We start from the raw sequence: 21209 nt of genomic DNA, 5'->3' as shown, positions 1-21209 counted from the left end.
AGCTCTCCCTGGCTAGCAGAGTTTGGTACAGAATTTGAGGCTGATATTATTTTAACACTGGCCCACATGCCATTGAGTGAGTGGGTGGTTTACATTAAACTAAGTGAATATTTGGTGCTACAGTCGGCCTAGAGACTATTTGGACAACGAAAATGCAGTTTGATACTGCGGCTCCATTGTCTCTCTACTTCATATGTTCAACGAGATGATGCTAATGAGGTTAGTTGGTTTTAATTTTTAGAGTATCTTCAGATTCATATTAATATTCAATGAAGCGCTTGCTCTTTTCTTTTTTTTGTTTCACTGTTAAGAGTCATTATGGGCGCGCGGTGCCTGGAGATACAAGTGCCTCTCGACGAACAAGGGGCTTATTGTGAACAGAGGCCAGCGGCACTGAAGCGCCGCTCACCTGTTCAGCCCGACAGCCAACTCGGCTCTGCTCCGGCCTGCCAAGCTACACCGCAACCAGCTGGTGGCAATCTTCAATTACAACACCTGAGCCGCATTAACTCGTCAGCCTCGACTCTGAAAGCCAGCAGGTGCATGAGGGAGAGGTGCAGAGGGCTCGCCAGTACCTGTGGACAAGCCTTGGCTCATGTCAAAGGAAATAAAAGATGTTTTATTAATTTGCTGCAGTGTAGATTTCTCTTCCCTTTATGTGGAAATCGCAGATTTCTGGTGAATAATGGAGCTACAGGTGCCTGTACCTGTAGTATACCAATGGAGACTTGGTTAGAATTAGAGCTTTAAAAAAAAAATCACGAGATAAAACTGTCCCCATTAAACTATTCATGGAATTGGAATCTGAAGCTTATGGTGTACTAATAATTCTTACATGATGCAGTTTCCATTTAAAGAACAGTGTGTAATATTTAGGGGGATCTATTGGCAAAAATGTATGATAATACTAATAAGTACGTTTTCTTTACCTGAAATTAAGAATCACTGTGTTTTCATTGCCTTAGAATGAGCCGTTTATACCTACAAACACTTCACAGAGGCCGCCATGTTTCTACAGTAGCCCGGAATGGACAAACCAAACACTGGTTCTAAACAGGGCTGTTCGCAAGAAGAGAGAGCGATGATTGTTGTGTTGTGCGATGGGAGTTGGTGTTGACAGGATTATTGTGCATGGAGAAAATCTTCCAGATGAGCAGCCACATATTACATACCACCTTCAAGTAACGCAAAAGTCAAAGATTAATTCCCATTAGAATTGCTTTAAAAGCAACACGCTTGGGGTTTCACAGCCGAGTAATTGCACAAGAAGATTTTTGACTTGTTATCTGACCAATTACTTTTCACATAATTAAATGCAGCCAGCCACTGTGTACTGCAGAGATGTTTCTTTCTTTTTTATATTGATATCCTCGATTAAACTAAACCTTCTGTCCTCTCACCTCAAAGTCGTTCTGTCTTTTACTTGTAAAACAAATGATTGCAACAAACCAAAAGTCAATCTCACTCAGTGCATAACAAGCCCTCGATCTCGGTGGCAGTGTGCCTCATTGTTTGAATTCATTCTGAAACACTCCCAGCCACTGGCCCTATTTACAAAATGATTTACTCAGGTGAACGTATTAGCACTGAAATTTATTTTCTGATATTTTCACAGAGGACCTGAGATCGACCGCTAAATGTGAGGATTGAGCGGACTGTTAGCTGGTTCACATTTATTTGGCAGGAGGTAAATCTGTATTCTGCTTATGATAAATTAATTTAGCTAATCTATAGCTACAGTCGGTCAACCTCTTCAAATGATAAGATCGGCTCAATTAATCATCTTTTAAAAAGGTAGATGTCCCGATACTGTTGATTGAGTAATAAACTCTGCATGCACCTTAAATTGTTCTGAAATCAGCAATCACGCTCGACCCAACTCCTGTTTGAGGGCTTGTCGCTCGATTACAAAAGGTCCGTCGATGCAGAAGGACGGCTTGTAGGTAATTCAGTAATGACGGAGAGCGTGCTCGGGTGGTAGGTAATAGAGTGTTAAACGAGTGATGCAAAGCCTCACAGACTCAGCTGAGGAGGGAGAGGTTGCTCTCCAGTGCAGGTTGATACACATACAGTATGTTCTTTTTTTTTTACCCCCCCACACTTTTTAGTATGTGCGAGAGCAACCGACGGGCAAGATTAAATTAATGATGATGTTGCATATGAAACATACCAAGTGCACTCCTCAAGAGTACTTATTCACTTAGAGCAAACGTCCGGTAATGATGATTCACTTACATTTACTTCATCAATTTTAATGCTGCAATAACATCGTCAGTTAATCAAAGTAAAAATGTCGGGCACTAATATAAATTGCCGAGTGTGATCAGACTTAAAGACTTGTAGCCGTCGTTCCTTACACTTATATTTCTGATATTAATCATTTATATAGAAATGGCCTTGAATGGATAAGCAAAAAAAAATAAATAAACTGCTCGGCGTTACGCTCTCCGGCACTTGAAATTGTAGTGCACACCCAAGGATGCAGATTTGGATTGATCCCTCAGGCGTTTTTTTCTCCGCCTGTGAAATAACCGTGACAATGTCTGGAACATTGTTTTGCTTTTGCGAGAGCGCAGAGCAAGCTTGAAAAAGCACCGCAGTAACAAGACATTGTCTGATCTGTGTTGCATATGTTTTCACGTAACTAAAAGACATGGATTCTGAAGTCATTTATCGGTATGGCAACCATAGTGCAGGCTTTTAGAAGCATAGCTCCCAGGTGCATGTTGTATTATATAGAGAGCAGATGCAGTTTGAGGAAACATTGCAGTTTCAAAGTATTTAATTGGAGACTGCATTTCCAGACAGCCATCCCTGCCGCTGGTTTTATTCTAATTGCCAGCAGCTACGCACTTAATGAAGCGAGTGGTGAAGAGTGTGGGTAAAAGAGTGAGAGTGACCAGGTTTCCACGGCAACAGCAGCAGTAGCCGAGGAGTGTTTTTCATCTTAAGGAAAAAAGCTACAGGAGAGCAGTGTTTCCCTGCAGTGCTTCCTGGAGCTCCATTATGAACTATATCTATACGATAATAGATATATTGGTGCAAAATGCTGCAAAATGTAGCTGAGGAATGTATGCAAACCTGTAGAGCAAGGCCTCTGCAACCCAGCAGAGGAACTATTTCCCCACCAAACCTCAGGATTAGACTAGAGTAGGCCCCATAGTGAAGCACAATAGTGCACCACCTTAAAAGTAACTCTACAGGGGGACAGCTTTAAAAGCTTTCTATCTTAAGTTCTGAACAAAAACACAGGCTAGTATTTGTTGCCCTGCTTCTCTTCCAGGTATATATCAATGCAAGTTCTTTAGAATCCAGAGGGTGTCCATTTGCACTACATTAACCACAGGTGCCCACAATGGATCATCATCATTATTACCCATGCAGTACAGTTCTGCAATCTGAAGCGATTGCGGCAACAAAGTATCAGGTTTGTGTTTATTTAAAAAAAAATTGGTGCGCTCCAGCCTCAAGTCGCATTCAGGTTTGGTTATTTTCAAATATCATTTATAAGGAAATCGCTCTCTCTTTCTTTTCGCCAATGGTCTGCATCTATGTGTGTCATGTGTTCCAAGTAGGACACACTATGCCCAGCAGGGAAAAAAAGAGAAGGAGAGACAGAGCGTAGCCGATGTGTTGCATTAGCCCAACGGTCAGTAATGGATGAAATAAAGCAAAAACTTAGCTAAAGGGAGTGTCTCAAAATCCCCAATGATTCAGGGAAGGCTTCTTCACTGTAGGAATATTATGACCTGGCATGATCCACGATTTATGACTATGCGCAGGGCTGTCAAGTCCAGCTGGAGAAGACGATCAAAGTTTAAACCAGCCAGGATCCAGCCAGTATTGGGGAAAAAGGCAATATTGAGCTTGATGCGTTTGTTCTCAAACCTTCCTCGTAATTGGCAGGCAGTCTGTGCGTTCCAAAATAAACCTATGTGAGAAATCTGCCACAGCTACAGCTTATTTAAGGTACAGTTAAGCCGTGTTCCTTTTACCACCTGATTTTAATATAGTCTTAGTCTTGATGAGGATATATATTAGTTACACGTTGATTTTTTGTTTGCCGTAGTCCGCTTTTAGTCCACAACAAAAACTAAAGACACTTTATTCTATTTGCTTGCCACATTCTGTCTAATTCTCAGTGGATTGTATGAATTTAGTCCATAAATCATTTGACACAACATCACTGAGTTGAAGATGCTTCTCATTAATGGTAGTGCAACAGGTCAGGTAGCTCCACAGATGCATGCCCAAATGTTACCAGAGTTGATGCCAACCCACTGTACTACACTGTAAAAGAAATATGATCCCTAAAACTTAATTATAAGTCAGGCTGCTCATGAGATATGTATAGAGTTATTGATTCAATTTAACATCTTCAATTTATCATCTCCCTGGCCTCATCTTTATTGCGTTGTCAATTACCACGTGGACTCGGGTCTCTCTCGCCCAATTCTAGGTGACTCCCCTGAATAGCAAAACACTTCCATGAGTCAAAAAGCAGATAATAACCATAATACTGAGACAGCACATCCCTCAAGTAAGAGGGTCTCCAGCACAACATAGACACATTAATAATTGATAGACAGAAAGCCAGACCTACACGGCAATTCTGTGAAGCCCAGAGCCTGCCACAGGAGAAATTTCCAGCAGCAAATAGGTCTTGAAGGTGCCAGTTATGTCATCTTTCACTACAACAGTGAAGTGAAATGCCGAGCAGGTCTAATAGAGTCATAAATTAGAAAATGGAGCCCCTTACCCCGAGTTAAAATTCAATGGAGAGCAGAAATGCTGTAATACCTCAGTTCTAATTTAACCGGTGTTACTGAGTTAACAAAATAACTGTCAATTGTAATAATTGAAAAAGAGAAAAAGAAAAGTTTTGTCAAAAGCCTTTAAAACTTGGGTATTTTAACAGTTAGGCCAATGAGCAAGTAGTCCAACACATACCAGCATACTCTCCTACTTTTGACTGAACCTCTTGTTCTTTTAACCGTGGCGACTTTGAAGAGGATGTAGAACAGCGTCCCCAGTCTACCCGGCACTCCCCTGTGGCTCAGCATGCAGCAGCTATGACTAGCTGCCCCATGTCCAGGTCACGTCTAGGGTTACACACTATTGATAATATTGGCTTCCCCTCGCTCCCCGGGAAGCAGGGGAGGCTAAAATTATCAGCAAGTTAAGCACTGGTATCAGAGCTGATAAACTCAGTAAAGTTACTCATCCAGGTTCCTATTATGAGACGCGCACTGGAAGAGAGCCTTGGAGCGGACAATAGCGTCTCTCCGAGCTCTTGAAATTCTTGAACCTCCACTCCGCTGTTTGGAGAGAGAGAGAGAAACTAATTATGGGAGCTGAGCTTTCTTTAATGACTATTATTAGTGAGTAGTTCACACAGGTGAACAAGGCCGAAAGTAACAGAGTGGATGATGGATAGAGTTGTCCCAATAGCACATACAAACAGAGACTACAGCGAACGCCTTTAGACCTACAGCATGTTTTGTATAGGTGGAAGTGGAAAGAACCTAGGATTCTGTACTCAAGTAAAAGATCTGTCACTTTAAATACATTGTACTCAAGTAAAAGTAGGCTACTTGTGTAAAAAAAATATCATTAATAAAAGTAAAAAATATGTCAGTTAAAATGTACTCTGAGTAAACGTTATGAACATATAACGTTACTGAGTTACAATTTCAAAGGAGTAATTCTTAATTAAAGTAATTCATTATATCTTATTTAAATATCCTTAAGCTATATATATATATATATATATATATATATATATCAGTCACGTGCGGTGAGGTTAGTGGCTGGTGAGGCACTGACACTACATAAGTCAGATTTATAAATATATGGACCCAATAGAGTATCTTAAATCACCATTCAATTGGCAGCTTGCACATTGACCACTGGTTGTTTTTCATATTGCATAGCAGCATTATTTACACACACATAGGTAAGGTACATATTTGATTCCACCGGGGGCGTGTGTGCCGCGATCTGCCCCACCAACCTGCTCCACCGGGAACGTTTCAGAAGCGGAGCGCTCGCGGGCGCCACCCGCGAAAATCTGTGTAACAACTACGGATGTATAAAGAGAACAACAAACACATAAAAGGTTACTTTACCTGTCCGACGTTGAATTGCTGTTGATTTGGTCATATTTCCCTGTTTTTTTGAGACATTTTTAAGTTTGGATATAGAATCTCTTACATTTCTGTGGTCAAAGCAAAATATAAGAAGAAGAAGAGCAACGACAGAACAAGCATAAACCCGACCCGTGGGCTCTCGCACGCCCTCTTTAGTGAGGCAGAGGTAGTGTTTGCCCCTCTGTGCTTTTTTACTGCGGTTTAATGTCAGATCAGCAACACTAAATATGTTCTACACATACGTGAAATACAGTACCTATTCTATGGAAAGAAAGGACATATAATAAAAGTGTCTACAAATATTACAGTGGTGACAAACAATATATATATATATATATATATATATATATATATATATATATATATATATATATATATATATATATATATCAGTATATCAGGGATTAACAGTTTCAATCGATAACAAATGCAAAAAATATTATTTAACAGTGCCGAGGTACACAGCAATGCTAATTGTAACCATGCCCCCTCTGTCATCCTTAATTTGATTGTGCTTGAAGTTGCCCTAAAGTCGCTGGCCCTTGAACGCAAACTATTGTGACGTATCATTTCAGCACCTACCTCTGTTGCCCACAATCTATGGTATCAAGACCCCGGATGTGGATCTCTGCCCTCCTGCGGCCGCACACACACACCTGCAGCTTCTTCTCCATGGATTTTATCCACTTTTTATCAGGACTGTTCATGAGACTTCTGATTGTCCATAAGGGGAGTGGTTGGCGGAACAAAACATACACATAAAGCTTTGTATGGTTTTTTTTTTTTTATCTTGATGGAATTCTGGGTTGAACAGTACTGTAATATTGTTTTTAAAGCATTGGTAGAGTTGTATGGAGACGCTGATGAATGCCAATTGTGAGATATCAAGTTCTTTACATTGTTGTTGTTCATTATCTAACAACAACAAGCTGTTTTGCCGGATACGTCCCTGATGTAATTTTCTATTAAAAGTGATTGTGTCTCTTTATATTTGATATATCGTTCCATTCTTATTTATATCTCCTCAGTTTATGAAGATTTCTCTCTTTGGGAGTTTTAGCACAAGTTATTTTTTGAATGTATGAATTGATTTCCAGTTCCAGGTTTCAATATATTCAATTCTTCATATTATTTTTTTCTTGTGAGAAGAGAAATAAAATTATTTTCTCCCTGTATTACCAGTACTGTTGGCTGTTTGAGAAAGTAATTTATGTCCATGAAGGATGCCCACTTACCTGAAGAACCTGTCAATGTGTGGATCTCTGAGGAGGGAAACATTAAAGCGCCATCTGGAAGTCTGTACTGTGGAGAGCTGAGGAGATAGGGGCATGGTCACTTATTACAATTGAAGGGATCGGTGTATCAGTTATGTCCTGAATAACTGACTTGCTAGTGAGAAGAAAGTCAAAGCTGGAGAATGAGTGGAGTGGCAGTGAAAAAATATGAATATTCATATACTGTTGGATTATTTATACACCAACTGTCGCCAAGTCCTAACTCCTTCATGTACTGGTTTATTTTCTCAGTGGATTGCCATTTCCTGCTAGTTGTTGTTGATCCGTCTATTGTTGGGTTAAGAACTGTGTTCAAATCTCCTCCGATGATCATTTTAAAATATGTGAAGTTACATTAGGATGTGAATAAAATAGGGTCATCTATGTTAGGTCCAAAGATATTTGCAGTGTTGTTAATGACAATGAATATGCCATCTGGGTCCGCAGCGGGCGTCACTCCAGTGATCGTTATCTGCGGTCGTTTGTGCTTGAAGTGTGAGTTACTTAAAGTAGGCATCTATCAGGGTTACATTTCTTTAAATGGATATATATTATATTTATTTTAGCATTGGAGCCAATCCCACGTATGTTCCAGCTTAGGAATTTAAGTGGGGCAATGATTGAGGGTGTTTGGGATGACGTGTCCTGGTGAGTATTTGCAATGAGTAATATGTGTCTGTGTCTGATTATGCAGGCTTGTTATGTTGAATGTAAGTCTGTAACACTGTGTGTGTGTGTGTGTGTGTGTGTGTGTGTGTGTGTGTGTGTGTGTGTGTGTGTGTGAGGTTTAAAATATCTTACTTTAACATGCTGTCACACATTATCATAATGGCAGTTAAGAGACAGAAGACAGAATACCAGCAACTAAAAACAAACAAACAAATACAGCAAACAATGCATGAACATAGATGTGAATTTGAAGGGTTGCTGTTCACATGGGAGACTGATGTGTCACTGTCACTGATGGGTAGGCGGGACATAATGTGTAAGAGAAGCCAGGCTGTGGTATTGGGGTCACAGTGAAGCTGTCCTCCAATGTATCATTTGTGCACAATCACATTTTGAGTGTTGGTCATTCAATCAGCGTATTTTCTAGATGAGTACAGAACTTTGCTTGTACCTTCCTCTTCCTTTGTTTTGTTGAGTTTGGCAACAAGCAAATCCAGTCCGTTGCTGACAAGATTTAAGGACACTGACGTCAGTTCTGGTCGTCAGTAGATCGCTTGTGTCTGTGGATGACTTGTTCTTCTCTTTGTTTTGGATGGTGAAAATTGCAGAGGAGTTCCAGTCGTAGTTTGTTGTAGTAGAGTGACAGAAGTACAGTATGCACACTATTTCCTCCAGTATGCCTTAAAAGTGTTGGTGGTATATCGGAACACTGAAATGCTTCTCAAATGTTTCAATTAGGAATTGGTCAAAAGATGTTCTCAATGCTCAACCGTTTTATTTCAGTGACAGGGTGCCACCATGATGGATCTCACCTGTGTGTTAGTTCGCAACAGATCTGCAGGTATGAGGCAGAATTTTTCAGGTGCACCTGTGCAATATAATTCATTAAAAAATAAAAAAAATTCTTAAGAGAGATATTGCTTTAACAATTTTTTTAGGTTGTAATCAGTGCAGCCTAGTGACTAAATGGCTCCATAATTGCCCACCACTGCAAATCCAGTCCGTCCAAATGTTCTGTAAAACATAACGCATGTGTCTGCTTACATTGACGTATGTGCTTGCTGTTTAGAGATGCCTCCCGTTTGCTGTGGCTACTGCTTGTCTTAACATCATTTAATGAGGGTGAGAGACCTTTGCTCTCTTGGTCCACCCATGTCACAAACTCATCAGACTGGATGGAGCCGTGCCATGCTGAGGCAGAACCATGAAAGCAAAGGGAAGGGGGGGCTCTCTCAGGTCCAGGATGGTCCACTCGGATATTTTTCACCCTCCATCTGTGAAACAAACGGGTGCGCTTCGAGTGGCCAATAAGCTGTTGTCCTATACTCACATTTCTATGTGACTGGTTCTAATGTTGAGCTGAATGTGATATTGCATTTGGCACGTATTGAAAATCTTAACAAGATCCAATTAACTGTGATGAGCCATTTTTCTGAAACCATTTTATACCCTACGTCACTTGATGCCACTGTTCACTGAGATAATGCAAAACAATTATTGACTTCACAGAAATCTTTATGTAACAAAGACATACATTGACTGGAGTCTTATCCATAATGCTCACTGGCAGCCATGGCCAAGGACAACGTGCCTAATGAGTGTAGATTAACAGGTTTACACAAGGGAGATTGTTGCCTTTATCTATGTCCAGAAGAATAAATACCGTTAAATACTCTTTATATAACAGTTCTGTCGGCCAGTCCAGTTGTTTTAGGGTGCCTATAGCATATGTTTGATCTTTGAACCACATACAGTATAATGTAGGTACAGTAGGCTTGGCTGTTCCAATGTTACAGGGCAGTGAAAGGCAATTTCAAGGGCCTCAGTGCTGAATATCCAACACTTTGGAATTATCTCTACCTGCATGGCTGCAGAGATGGCAGTCAGTGGCAGTTGGTGGATCCAACACTCTCCTCCAGGCTGAAAAATCTCAACGGGGTGGATTGCCCTGCAATGTGTGTTTCCGAGTGAAATCTTTTTACATTTGCTCAAGATATTCACTGCCTTTGTGAACCCTGCTGATCCCCTGACTTCTGATCGAACACTATCATCGCGTCACAATGTACTTTTGTCCAATACTTTTGTTTATGACCAATTAATGAAAACACTGATGTTTTAACTCAACAGAAAAGACAACATGCATGATCAATACTTAAAAAAAAAAGAAATACTTTCCGGCTCATTCTTCACGTCTTTGCTCACCTAACACAAGATATGATATCGCAAAATCTTACAAGTGACTCGACGTGATGACCTTTCTGCTTGCACTACCTCCTGTCATCTTCACACTGGATTTTGGAAGTGACCATGAGACGTAGGTACTCAGAGCACTGTCCACCTGTCTGACTTTAACATTGACTGATACATCTTTTAGGGTTAAAAAAAAAATGTGTGCCATTTTAATAATCCTAGAGGACAAGGTTTTTCATGCCATTTTTACACCCCGAGTGTGTAAAAAAACGTCTTATAATTCCTACTCCCGCAAAAACTGCAAGCAGCCAGGAGTAAAAGGCACAGTGGCATAAAGCGCTATATTCTCTTTGATCATGTGAGAGAGAGTATACTATATGACATAATTACCAAAGAGTGACTCAAGACCCGGTGTTGGATACTGTTTGTAAGAGAGGACTAGAATTGTTTAATCACTCATGTTACATTGCTGTAGTTCACACATTATTAAATAATATAATATCAGTGCAACAATGATTAAGTCAATTAAGTTCACAGCTTATGCGCTAATGATCAAACACAGAGGAAATGCATAGAGCGTGAACATCAGACATAGAAAGAGTTCCGCTTTCACTGGATGCCTCCAACCGTGGTTCCTTGTCCATTAAATAAATTCTATTCTCCCTTTAAGAAAAGGCTCACGGACATATCAAAATTAACATCACAAGACAGCAGTCTTGTAAGCCTGGCACTAAATGTGTAGCAATGGGCAGCTCATCAATGCTTTAGATAACTGTTCTGTATTAAGCTAAGTGCACGATGGGGGCTGTGTACTTCTCACATTGTCTTCTTGGTTAAAGTAGTGAGCATAGGTCCTGCGACTCTCCTACTTCAAGCCGTGGGATGCTTCCCTCTCAACATTCTGGGGCTTCCTGACTCAGAAATGAGGCACTGGTCCCCACATGACAAGAATACTAGTTCTCCTTAATGAGCTTGGGTCCTAGAGTGAAACACATTACACACAATGTTGCTCCAAGGCTGCAAAACCTCTTATAAAAATGTAACAGCCAAATCCTTGTTTAACACTCAAAAGCGATGAATAATAATAGAAGGCAAAGAAAACACTGACAGCGTTCACTTTTTCCCTGAAGTGATTTTATTACAAAGTTCATGAGGACTTACAGTATTACAAGAGAATTTGTCAACATGCGAAAACAGAACGAAGCAGAACACAGGAGTTTAACAAACTGGTAAGATAAGACGATCCACTGTTCACGATAAACATAAAAACTGGTTAAGTCCTCAGGAGGTGGGAGCCGGTGAATGACTACAGTGCAGGCATAGAACGGCCACATTCACACTGACTCAGCAAAGGTCAATCCATCCAAGGCAAGATGTGCACATCTCAAGAAAACATGTTACAATTTTTATATGCCATCGGCTTTTCTCAGAACTTTTAGAAAGCTTCACTTGTATGTACATAAAACTGTACAAAAACATGGCATCATCACAAGCATTTTATCCTATATAAATATACCAACAATTAGGATAACAACTAGATTCTCTCTCTTGTAAAGACATATTTTCAAGGCAATTGTCTTTGTTCTAGATGAACTGTGAGAAAACGTGAAATGTTCAGTTAATTTCAGTTCCTTTTTGGGAGAGGGCCTTTTTGAATATGAACCAGCACTAACATTTCAGAAAGTAAAAGAAAAGAAAGAAAGAGTAAACAGTTTCTCCCAATTATCTTTGGAATTCATGCTAAAATCACCGCCTGCTTGACAGCAGACCCAGGGTTGTGGAGATCTATGTACACTACACCACCAAAAGATTTTTTTTTTTTTTTCCGCACAACCAGTCAAAAGAGTCATTGATTAGTAAGAAAAAAAATTCCCTTGCCATTTTCAGTACAGTAATTTGTCCATCTGTCCACAGAAATGATCACCATACAATACACACTACAGAGAGGCAAAAGATACTCAAGTGAATTCAACATTAAATCAATGTTAAGTACAAATTAAACATTATTCCACATACTTTTGAGTGTATTTAGGTGCTTCATGATGTCCTCGTACTATAATCAAGGAAAACCACTCTGTGTTTGAGAGAGAAGTAAACACAGTTCATTCAGCATGAGTTCGAAAGAAAGGTCAAACCTGGTGATAAATTGTCCCAGGAGTGAGTAGCAGGAGGTCATTTTTGGCTGGAGTGAAAGAGTCCAACTCATTAAAAAAAAAGGGGGGGGGAAATAGGCGCAGGCTTGTTCTCATTATTCTGCAGAGGACTTAAATCAAACTCCTGTCGTTCCGTTCGGAGCAACAACGGATGATCACGACTTATCTGCTGAGAGTTACCCCGTTTATTTCACGTATTGGTGATCAAAGAGACAAATCCGAAAGATACCAGATTCACCAAAGCGATAAGTGTACTTAGGCTGCAATCAGGCTAGATTTAACCCCAGAGATAAATCTGGATGCAAAGCAGTTGTGAATCTGAATCAAGTCAAAGCGTTTAAATAGATAAAGTTGTGATTGAGGCTATGTGACATTGGCTTTATCACTCACTGCGATCTTTCTCACTTGTCATTAATTCCAGGTCAGCGATCTTACCCACTGCTTTGAGCTTGTGAAGCGGCTATCCACAGCTCTGAGAGGGGTGCTTGGAGGGGCGCGTGGGGGGTTTAATCACAGTGTATCATGGCTGTTGTTTGAATTTCATCTCAGTCGCTAAATGGCTTTGAAAACGGCATAATGTGCCCCCCCACCCTCCTGCCTTGGGCAGGATAAGCGGCCACCTTATTTAATCATGGCCATGTCCAGTAATTTCCATATGTTTTCAGTTTAATTATTTTAAACGCACTTTCCAATAGCAGCATGATGAGGTAAGTGCTGATAAAAATACCCCTTTTAACTGATTGTAGCTCTGCGGGTGGATTTGCATTATCTGGTGGATGCCTTGTCCTGGGGGTGTGCTCACACATGCCCTAGCTCAAGACTCATTACTCACCCTAATTAGGAAATGTCCATTCAAGGCTCTTCCGCTCTTACTCAGACACACGATCTCACTATGGAAATACTCTGCAGGGGTGAAAGGTATCTACAAATCTAATCAAATCAATGTTCAAATCAAAGACACCGGCCAGCTCTGCGATGTTGTAAGGCAGGCTAGTGTTGTCATCATTAACACCCAATTACTGACTAAAACACGGTGTCCTTCAGACGTATCCTTCAGATTCACTTGGAAATTCTTTGTAAAGATAAATGAAGCCCACGGGCATGCCCTAATTTTTGATTCTCTGTTCAATAGCCAGGAAAAATGCCTACTAATTTATTAAGCATGTTGTCCTCAATAGAGGGAAAATCATAATTAGCAGGAGTTGCAGTCCTACTATCTAAACCTATGTTTAAGCTCAACAGTAGTCTGCATTTGCAGATATTTATCACTGACATGAAATCAAATATGTCTTCAAAATCCCTCCTGCTATTGACAATAACTTCCCAGTTCTCTTAAAATGTATCTATTCGATAGAACGTCAAGGTCCACACTGTGCATTGAATTCACCTCTGTAGGAGTTTATATCGAGTGAGAACTGCTATTTTAAAAAAAGAAAGAAAAGTACTCTCGCCATAGAGCACTCGTGTAGAACATGGACGTGATATTAACTTCCATGCACGCTCAATATCTCCCGTGGTTTTCCTCGCTCAAGTGCCCTTTAATGTATATACCTCTTTATGCATCCATTAGATCTGCAGATCTTCTTATAGATCACGAGGGCGGAGTACGATGAGCTTGGGGGGGGGGGGGGGGGGGGGGTTGTGAGAGCCTGTGTGATTGTCACGACAGAGAGGAGCTTTTTAAACTGCTCCACTGGTATGATTTCATCAACAGTGTCTCACAAGATTTTATGTGAGAAAGCCAATCAGAATGTGTCTCGCGAGCGCTCTGCATTTGGTCATTGCTACTCCAAGGTACTGTGGCCAAGTCAACCGTTTTCATGATGAACCATAGGTCACAGTGTTGAGACTCAGTGGAGCATAATGCCAGTTTAAATGTTGCCACACAGCTTTCTCTACCAGTGGCAGAGCTCTACAGGGAGTCGAGATAAAGGCCATTCTACTGTGATTAGGGGTCGAAGGTGTGGTTATTTGTGTGTGTGTGTGTGTGTGTGTGTGTGTGTGTGTGTGTAATTGTGAAGAGCGGATAAATGCCTTCCACGATATCTATACCTTCACTTCTGGAGACGGTTTCGATCAAGTTTAAACAGCAGCAGCAAAGAAAAGCTCAAATATGTAAGAATTCTGAGGCCTTTTTTTTCTTTTTTTTTCAGCTTATGCCAGACAAAAATATATGTAGAACACACCATTGAAATGTATTTACAGCACTGTACATTAAGATAGACCGTTTCATTTGATTGTTAGTCAAAAGTGTTATGCCTTCTGATAGGGCCTGACTAGCTGTCTATTAAATCATATCTAATAATGGCACAAGAGCACTGATCACAACTTTCAAATTCAAGAGATCACTTCACAGAATGGGACTTGGCTAACTACAACAATAATTAGTCACTACTAAAGTAGCAATTACCATCTGCATTTCCTTTTGATCTGTTAGAATCGTATCCTTCAGGATTTTGTATAAATAAATGAGTGAGTGCATCAATTAACTTTGTGGAATTCTTAATAAATATGCTAATAAATTAATAATTTAAGGAGGAAATGACAAAAAGCAAGTGTTCATGCCAGTGATTGAATGAGTCACAGCCTATTGTTACCTACAAAACGGGCATTGGCTTTAGCATGTGGACAGCCTGTTTCTCCTCCTGAAGTGGGTGCACCTTTCCTTCATTCGGATGACGATACTCCTCACAGGTAGATTTCTCTTTTTGGAGTGTGGGCAGAAGGGGAGGTGGGTGGGAACTCGGAGGCTACGCTCAGGGGCATCTCCTCTAAGGGGCAGTCCTGACTGGCGTCGTGACCGCTGTTGGAATAGGCACTGCGGGAGGGCGGAAGGCGCGACCGGTGCTCCTCGCCACCCAGCCTGGCGCTCCCGTTGGCCAGGCGTCCCAGGCTCCCTCTCTCCTGGTAAGGCACGAAGGTGGAGAGTTTCGGGGGGTTCCTGGTCTTGCGTACGGGGGAGGGATGCCCGGGCATCCAGCAGGCGTCCGAGTGGCCCAATTCACTGCACTCGGTTGTACAGTTTCCGGTCATTGCCACATCAGGGAGGGAACGGATATCTGTGGGCAGGAGAGAGCAAACAGCACCATCAGAGAGAGCTTCACCGTGATAAACATCAACATTCAGAAAAAAAAGAAAAAAAAAGTTGTAAAAAGACATTTGTGAACAGAAATGGTGTCATCCGAAACACGCCATGAACCCCCCCCCCCCCCCCCCCGATGTCTTTGCAGCTGTTGCTAAGCAGTCAGCAGCAGTTGCTATGTAGCTGTTGCTATGCACTGTGTAATGAGCACTACTGTGTGTGTAGTCCACTAGCTGATGTGATACATTCGGGAGCTGTTCATCCAGCTAATCCAGCAGTTTGTCTGGTGTGTTTGTAATAAATCACTGTATTGTGAACATGTTTAATACAGTTAATGTATTGATCCTCTACAACATGTGATTTGTATGCTGTAAATGATGCTTCAAGTATGCGTCAACATAAAAAAAAAGACAGTGAGAATGAAAACATACTACAGACAAACAGTGTTTGGTTAAAAGGGTGATGGCTGGATCCCTTTGGACAAAACCCTTGTTGAATGAGTTATTGATTGACAGCGCTGAAATGAGTTCCCCTGCCCTTGATTATCATCCATTTTTTCATTCAACTGTCCCTAATTAAATAAATGGGTCCACGACCCAGTGACCTCATTTAAATGTACAAGCTGTGAAAGCTCCGAAATGAGTTTGCTTCAATGATCCCTCAAGAGAACGACACGGTTTCTGAAAGCAAAACCGCACTGAAGAACCCATGTATTTGTTTACCAGAAATGTGCAGCTGGCAGCTAATAGACTTGTTAAGCAGCCCACCTGTTGACAAGCTAAACACACAACCCAGATTTAATGGAAATACCACTCAATTTATCTTAGTTATCCCTTCAGACTCAGACTAGGACAGACAAATCAATGTCTGTGAGGAGAAGAGCAGACGACTAAGATCCGTGAGTCTGAGACGTCAGCCCCCGTGTAAACTTTTGATTGCTGTGATGAATGCATTACTGTAAAGCACCGGCGCTGTCCGCACCGCCAAAGAACACGTCCATCACAGACGTCTTGTTCTGTGGATGCGGGACGTCGCGCAAATGTATTCGTAGGGAAGGCGGAGGGCTCGGTGCCACACACACACAACCGGCAGAAAGATTGTTGCTGCATGCAAATGATGCAACCACAAGAGATGACGTATCAGAGGCAGTAGTGAGGGTTCGCAACTAGTGGAGCGAATGCCATCTTGACAGTAAGCCTGTGAGACATATCATTGTCAGTATTGTAATCATAACCGGTGGCTATAGATAATTATGCCACAAAATGTCAGACCTCTGAGGCCGAAAAAAAAAAAACTGCTTCTGACCAAGACTTCAATCAATCAAAAGCCAGAGTCAGACATCTTGTGCGATTTAAGATTTTACTTTTAATCAAAAGTACTGGAAGGTATTTGTGCTCATTACATTTTCCTTATTCATGTCTAGAATATTCATTCGTCATGGGTAATCCATATACAATCGTCCCATTGTTTGTGATAGAATGCATAGCTCAATCTATTGTTGCCGTTAATCTCATTGTTCCAATAATCCGAAATTTGCTCGATGTGTAGGTTAAATACATTTACTTTACAGTTGTGCAACGTTCTGCCTTAATCTTGCTTAATTATATCATTATGCTTAAGTGGCAAATTCGTCTCTCTGTTTACAAGGCCAATGTCAATGATTCCTTTCAAATGAATGAACGACACTTTTATGCCTGATTAACAGAGAAGAAACCGAATTCGGAGCTCGAAGAAGAGACAAGGCAAGAGTGTGCCTGTGTGCGCTGCCTCATGCATGATGATTGGAGTTTCATTTTCTCAGCTCCGCTAAGAGCGCTGTCTGTATGCATCACTGCAGCGAAGTGGACTCTTGATACAAAAGATGTTCATGGGAAGAGAGTTGGGGGAGAGGGTTGAGGAGTACGCTTCTAAGCACAAGCACAGTCGTGCAGGCATCTACTCCAAAAGGATTTCACACTTGATTAAAACCTCTCCACAGCATCCAGGAGGTTTATGCCACACCAAGCGCCCCAGTGTAAAAGTCTGCGTGGCTCCATGACTACAAATCTATGTGCGGGGGAGGAAAAAAAGAGGTACATTTACAGATGTTTTCTAAAACACTTTACGTGCCACAGCTGGGCATTTTTCTTACTTTATGAATAAGACATTGCCAGTGTATGTGTGCATGTGAAAGGGCTTATGCACACAGTGCATAACTCACAGTTAGCCAGCAATGTCCCATATTTTGCCCATTTAATGTGTAATTTCTCTTTTCTCATTCAATCTCACAAAAGACAGCATAAAAGACATAAAGGTTAACACTGGTTGCCGCATTCTCACGGACTGTCAGGTTGGTAATTGACTTTAGGTCGCCTGTGTTTTTAGAAAATATAATTTGGACTTAATGTAATGAAATGCCAGCTGAAAGAAAGCATGTAATGCAAAATGATGCCGTGCACCACTGACAAGAATTAAAGCACATTCTGAACCATGCTCGTCATCATCATCAAGGGCCAGAAAATCAGCAATGACAGCTAAATATGCCGTCTAGCTTGCCAAAGTCTGCCACTTTCTTCTGACAACGCCAAAGCACGTATCGCGCGTCATCAACGGAGAACATACATGCTCTAATGTCAGCTATTTTAGTAGGCCATTAGCTTGTCTGTTAGTGTTTCATCAAAAGGTTATATGGTTGTATTTATAAAGTAGCTCTGACATATTGTCTGTTCCGAATAGACAAATGAGAGGTCTATATTCAACTGCAACTTGTCGTGTTGGAGTAATTGTTGCTGCGTGCTGTCGTTAGCGTTTTATAGTGCATGTCATTTCCAGTCACACAAGTCAACTCACAAAAAAACATGTAATAATGATGAAGTGGGTGTCCCGTGGCATGTGACAGAGTGTATCATTTGTGAAAGCGCATGTTTTTTTTTTTACATTTGCTCGTGTTAGAAATCCATACTGATAAATTATACTTTTGTGTCTGCCTTTTGCTGCGGCTATTAGCCATCTGTAGCTGTAGTGCCCACTTACAGTGTGGCCGAATACCGTCTGCTCCGCACATCAAAACACACTCCCACACTGAGCTGAAACGGCCATTGTTTGAATATTTGCTTAGACGTGAGGAAGCAAGATGAGTCAACACCGGGGTGAAAGGAGCAGCCAAAGGCACGGTGGGAAAATTGGTATTTTCTCACCCACTCAAGCCTGCTTTCCCCTGTACTGTACCTATACCTGAAATAAATCTGCTCACAGTCTGGAACAAACCCTTTAGAGACTATAGTCTTGTATGTCATGGATGGAGAGCCAAGGTGGACAATGGAGGACAGATGGGGAAAACCACAGCACTATTATGCCAGTGGCTGGAACAGGCTGACTGGATATAGAGAGCTTGTGATTTAGTTTTGAAGAGCAGTGACTCAAAGACATTTATGACTCTCTGCACAGCAGAATTCCTTTGCTCTAGACTCGGAGACAGACTGCACCTGTAGCTTTCTCCTTTTATATTGGGTCAGACCCATCTGCTTGCTTAAAGCAGTATCATGAAAAAACACAGTCATTTCAACCTTCTACCACCTTCAGTAGCAACATCAGCGACTCACAGTGAACCTTAGCAGAGCTTCTAAAAGCACCTCCACTGCAGTAGCATAACTAGCACTCCACAGTGCAGTTACAGAGTGGGGGTACACACAGAGCTTAACCCCATCCCCCTGGCTGACAGATACATGTGAGGGGTGGGTTTGCATGCTGCTTGCATCAGGGTGCCAGTGGGAGGTGTTGAGTGGCTGAGGCAGGCTTCCTCATCGTCTGATCCCCTGCCCACGGGCATGGGGGAAGCTGCCTCTTCCTGAGATTTCACACTGCTCCTCTCTGTTTGATTGCAAACGCTGCCTCTCCCCCACCGGCTGCTTTTCCAGCGCGTGCGCCACACCGCTATGATCGATGGCGAACAAATATATGAGAGACCCACGGCTCATAGAGGGATAACGTGGGAAAAACAGCTACTATCGTTTGGGAGCGCTTGACTGATATTAATGGTATAGTTGCGGTCCCTGCAAACAGTTTATGTGGCAAATGACTAAAATGTTCCAAGAAACAAAAAGCAAAAAGAGGAAATATCCCACATCTGAGCAGACATTAGCGTCTGGTGCTGACTATCAGTGTAATAACTGGGTGCGAATGCAGTCGGTGGTTGTCATACTGTGTGAAGAAAAACAACAAGAAACCGGGGTTTTGTATTGCATTTCTTTAGCTATGACATGTCAAGTCTTGTTATTCAAGTGTTCAGAACAGTTTCTCACAGTAAGCAGCTACCAAAAAAAAACCTGTCTTTTTTTTTTGTTTCCTCCAGAGGGGAGCATTTTTTAACAGAGGGAAACTTGCTACAAGCACGCAAACATAGTGTTGACGTGCACATTTCCTTGCTCGTTGTAAAGGAATGCAAACGAACAATGGCAGAGCTTGTAACCTCAGACGTGCTCTTTCACATCTCAGGAGCAAAATTAGAATGTGTTGGCTCGAAGGATTTGTCACCTTACCTATACAGCAAGTGACATGTGAGATAAGGCTGTGCATTTAGTTACAATACTGCAGCGTTATTCTGTAGATGATTGGTACGCATGTTTTTTAATGCAGCGGGCTTTGTGTACAACGGTTCACATACACAGCATCACCTGCTTTGTTGGAAAAGTTTATTTTTTATTAGAAAAACAGCTGGATGCCTCGCTTTACACAGCCATGGAGATCATTCTGTCTCTGTTCGGTCTCTAAGCATTAATGGTTAAATGTTTCGGTTTATCAGGTTAATCGGTTCTTGAGTCCACAGAAGGTGATGCCGGGATGAGAATTGGTATTGTGCGTTTAAGGCCCATGTCTCCTTTTTCCAGATGCGGTGAGGTCTGAATCCCGGCAATTTCCCTCAGTAGGCGAGCCTCTTACTGACAAAGGCTGATGAGTGGACGTGTCAGGAGAAGCCGCTGTAGATGGTTCAGTGGGTGACGGCACACCTCCTGTCAGTTCTCTCACCATCCACCATTTTTGTCTTACAGTTCCTTTATACCAAGACTGCCTTTTGTATCACTGCATTTGACAAAGCCTTAGCACCTGCTGACAGATCACGTTATGCACCAGCTCCTCCAATTGAGAAGTTGATATGCGGTGTGATATGTCAACCAACACTAAGGCTTTGTCAAACTGTGACATGCACAAGGCATCTCTAGATAAAATAGATTCGAAACATTGGTTGGAGGACGGGGAGGAATCGGCTCTAAATGATGATGTAGTTGCTTTTGTAAGTAATATAATCGTTCCTCTGTTGGTGCACAGAGGTGTTTGTGAAATGCTTGTGTGGAGAACAGATTCATGCCTCTGCCCACAACAATATGTTAGGCTTGCTGGCCAATTACTGGCTGGAAATTGCAATCTGAACCTTGACAACACAATATTGATCTGCAGCAGCTGCCAATGCAAAAAAATAATAATACAAAAACAAATCATTTATCATGAACATAAGAGATTCAAGTTCATGATTATCATATAAGTCCAGTTCCAAGTTTCATGGGTATTTTTCAATTGACATAGTTGACTACTTGAGTAGTAGTTGAGTACTTAAATATTCACAATTCTTTAAAACAATAATCATAACACATTACAAAGATTACTTATGAAGTCAAATATCACAATTCTTTATAACTGCTGGAGACTAACGGATTCA

The 21209-nt window shown here is 41.4% G+C and overlaps 1 protein-coding gene across 1 annotated transcript in view; it reads right to left on the bottom strand.

Moving 5' to 3' along the window:
- Positions 1-14402: 14402 nt before the first annotated feature.
- pcdh1a (protocadherin 1a) overlaps positions 14403-21209 on the bottom strand; it is an 81449-nt gene continuing 74642 nt past the window's right edge. Inside the window, exon 5 of the mRNA XM_068716403.1 lies at positions 14403-15494. Within this exon, the coding sequence (XP_068572504.1) occupies positions 15124-15494 (371 nt within the window). The 3' untranslated portion in view covers positions 14403-15123. The remainder of the gene's footprint in view (positions 15495-21209) is intronic.

The sequence above is a fragment of the Cebidichthys violaceus genome, unplaced genomic scaffold (assembly GCF_023349555.1).
Source record: "Cebidichthys violaceus isolate CVI_PGR_0920_01 unplaced genomic scaffold, fCebVio1.0.p SCAF_20, whole genome shotgun sequence".
NCBI lineage: Eukaryota > Metazoa > Chordata > Actinopteri > Perciformes > Stichaeidae > Cebidichthys > Cebidichthys violaceus.
Note: the sequence above shows the minus strand (reverse complement) of the source record. Positions and strands in the feature narration are given on the sequence as shown.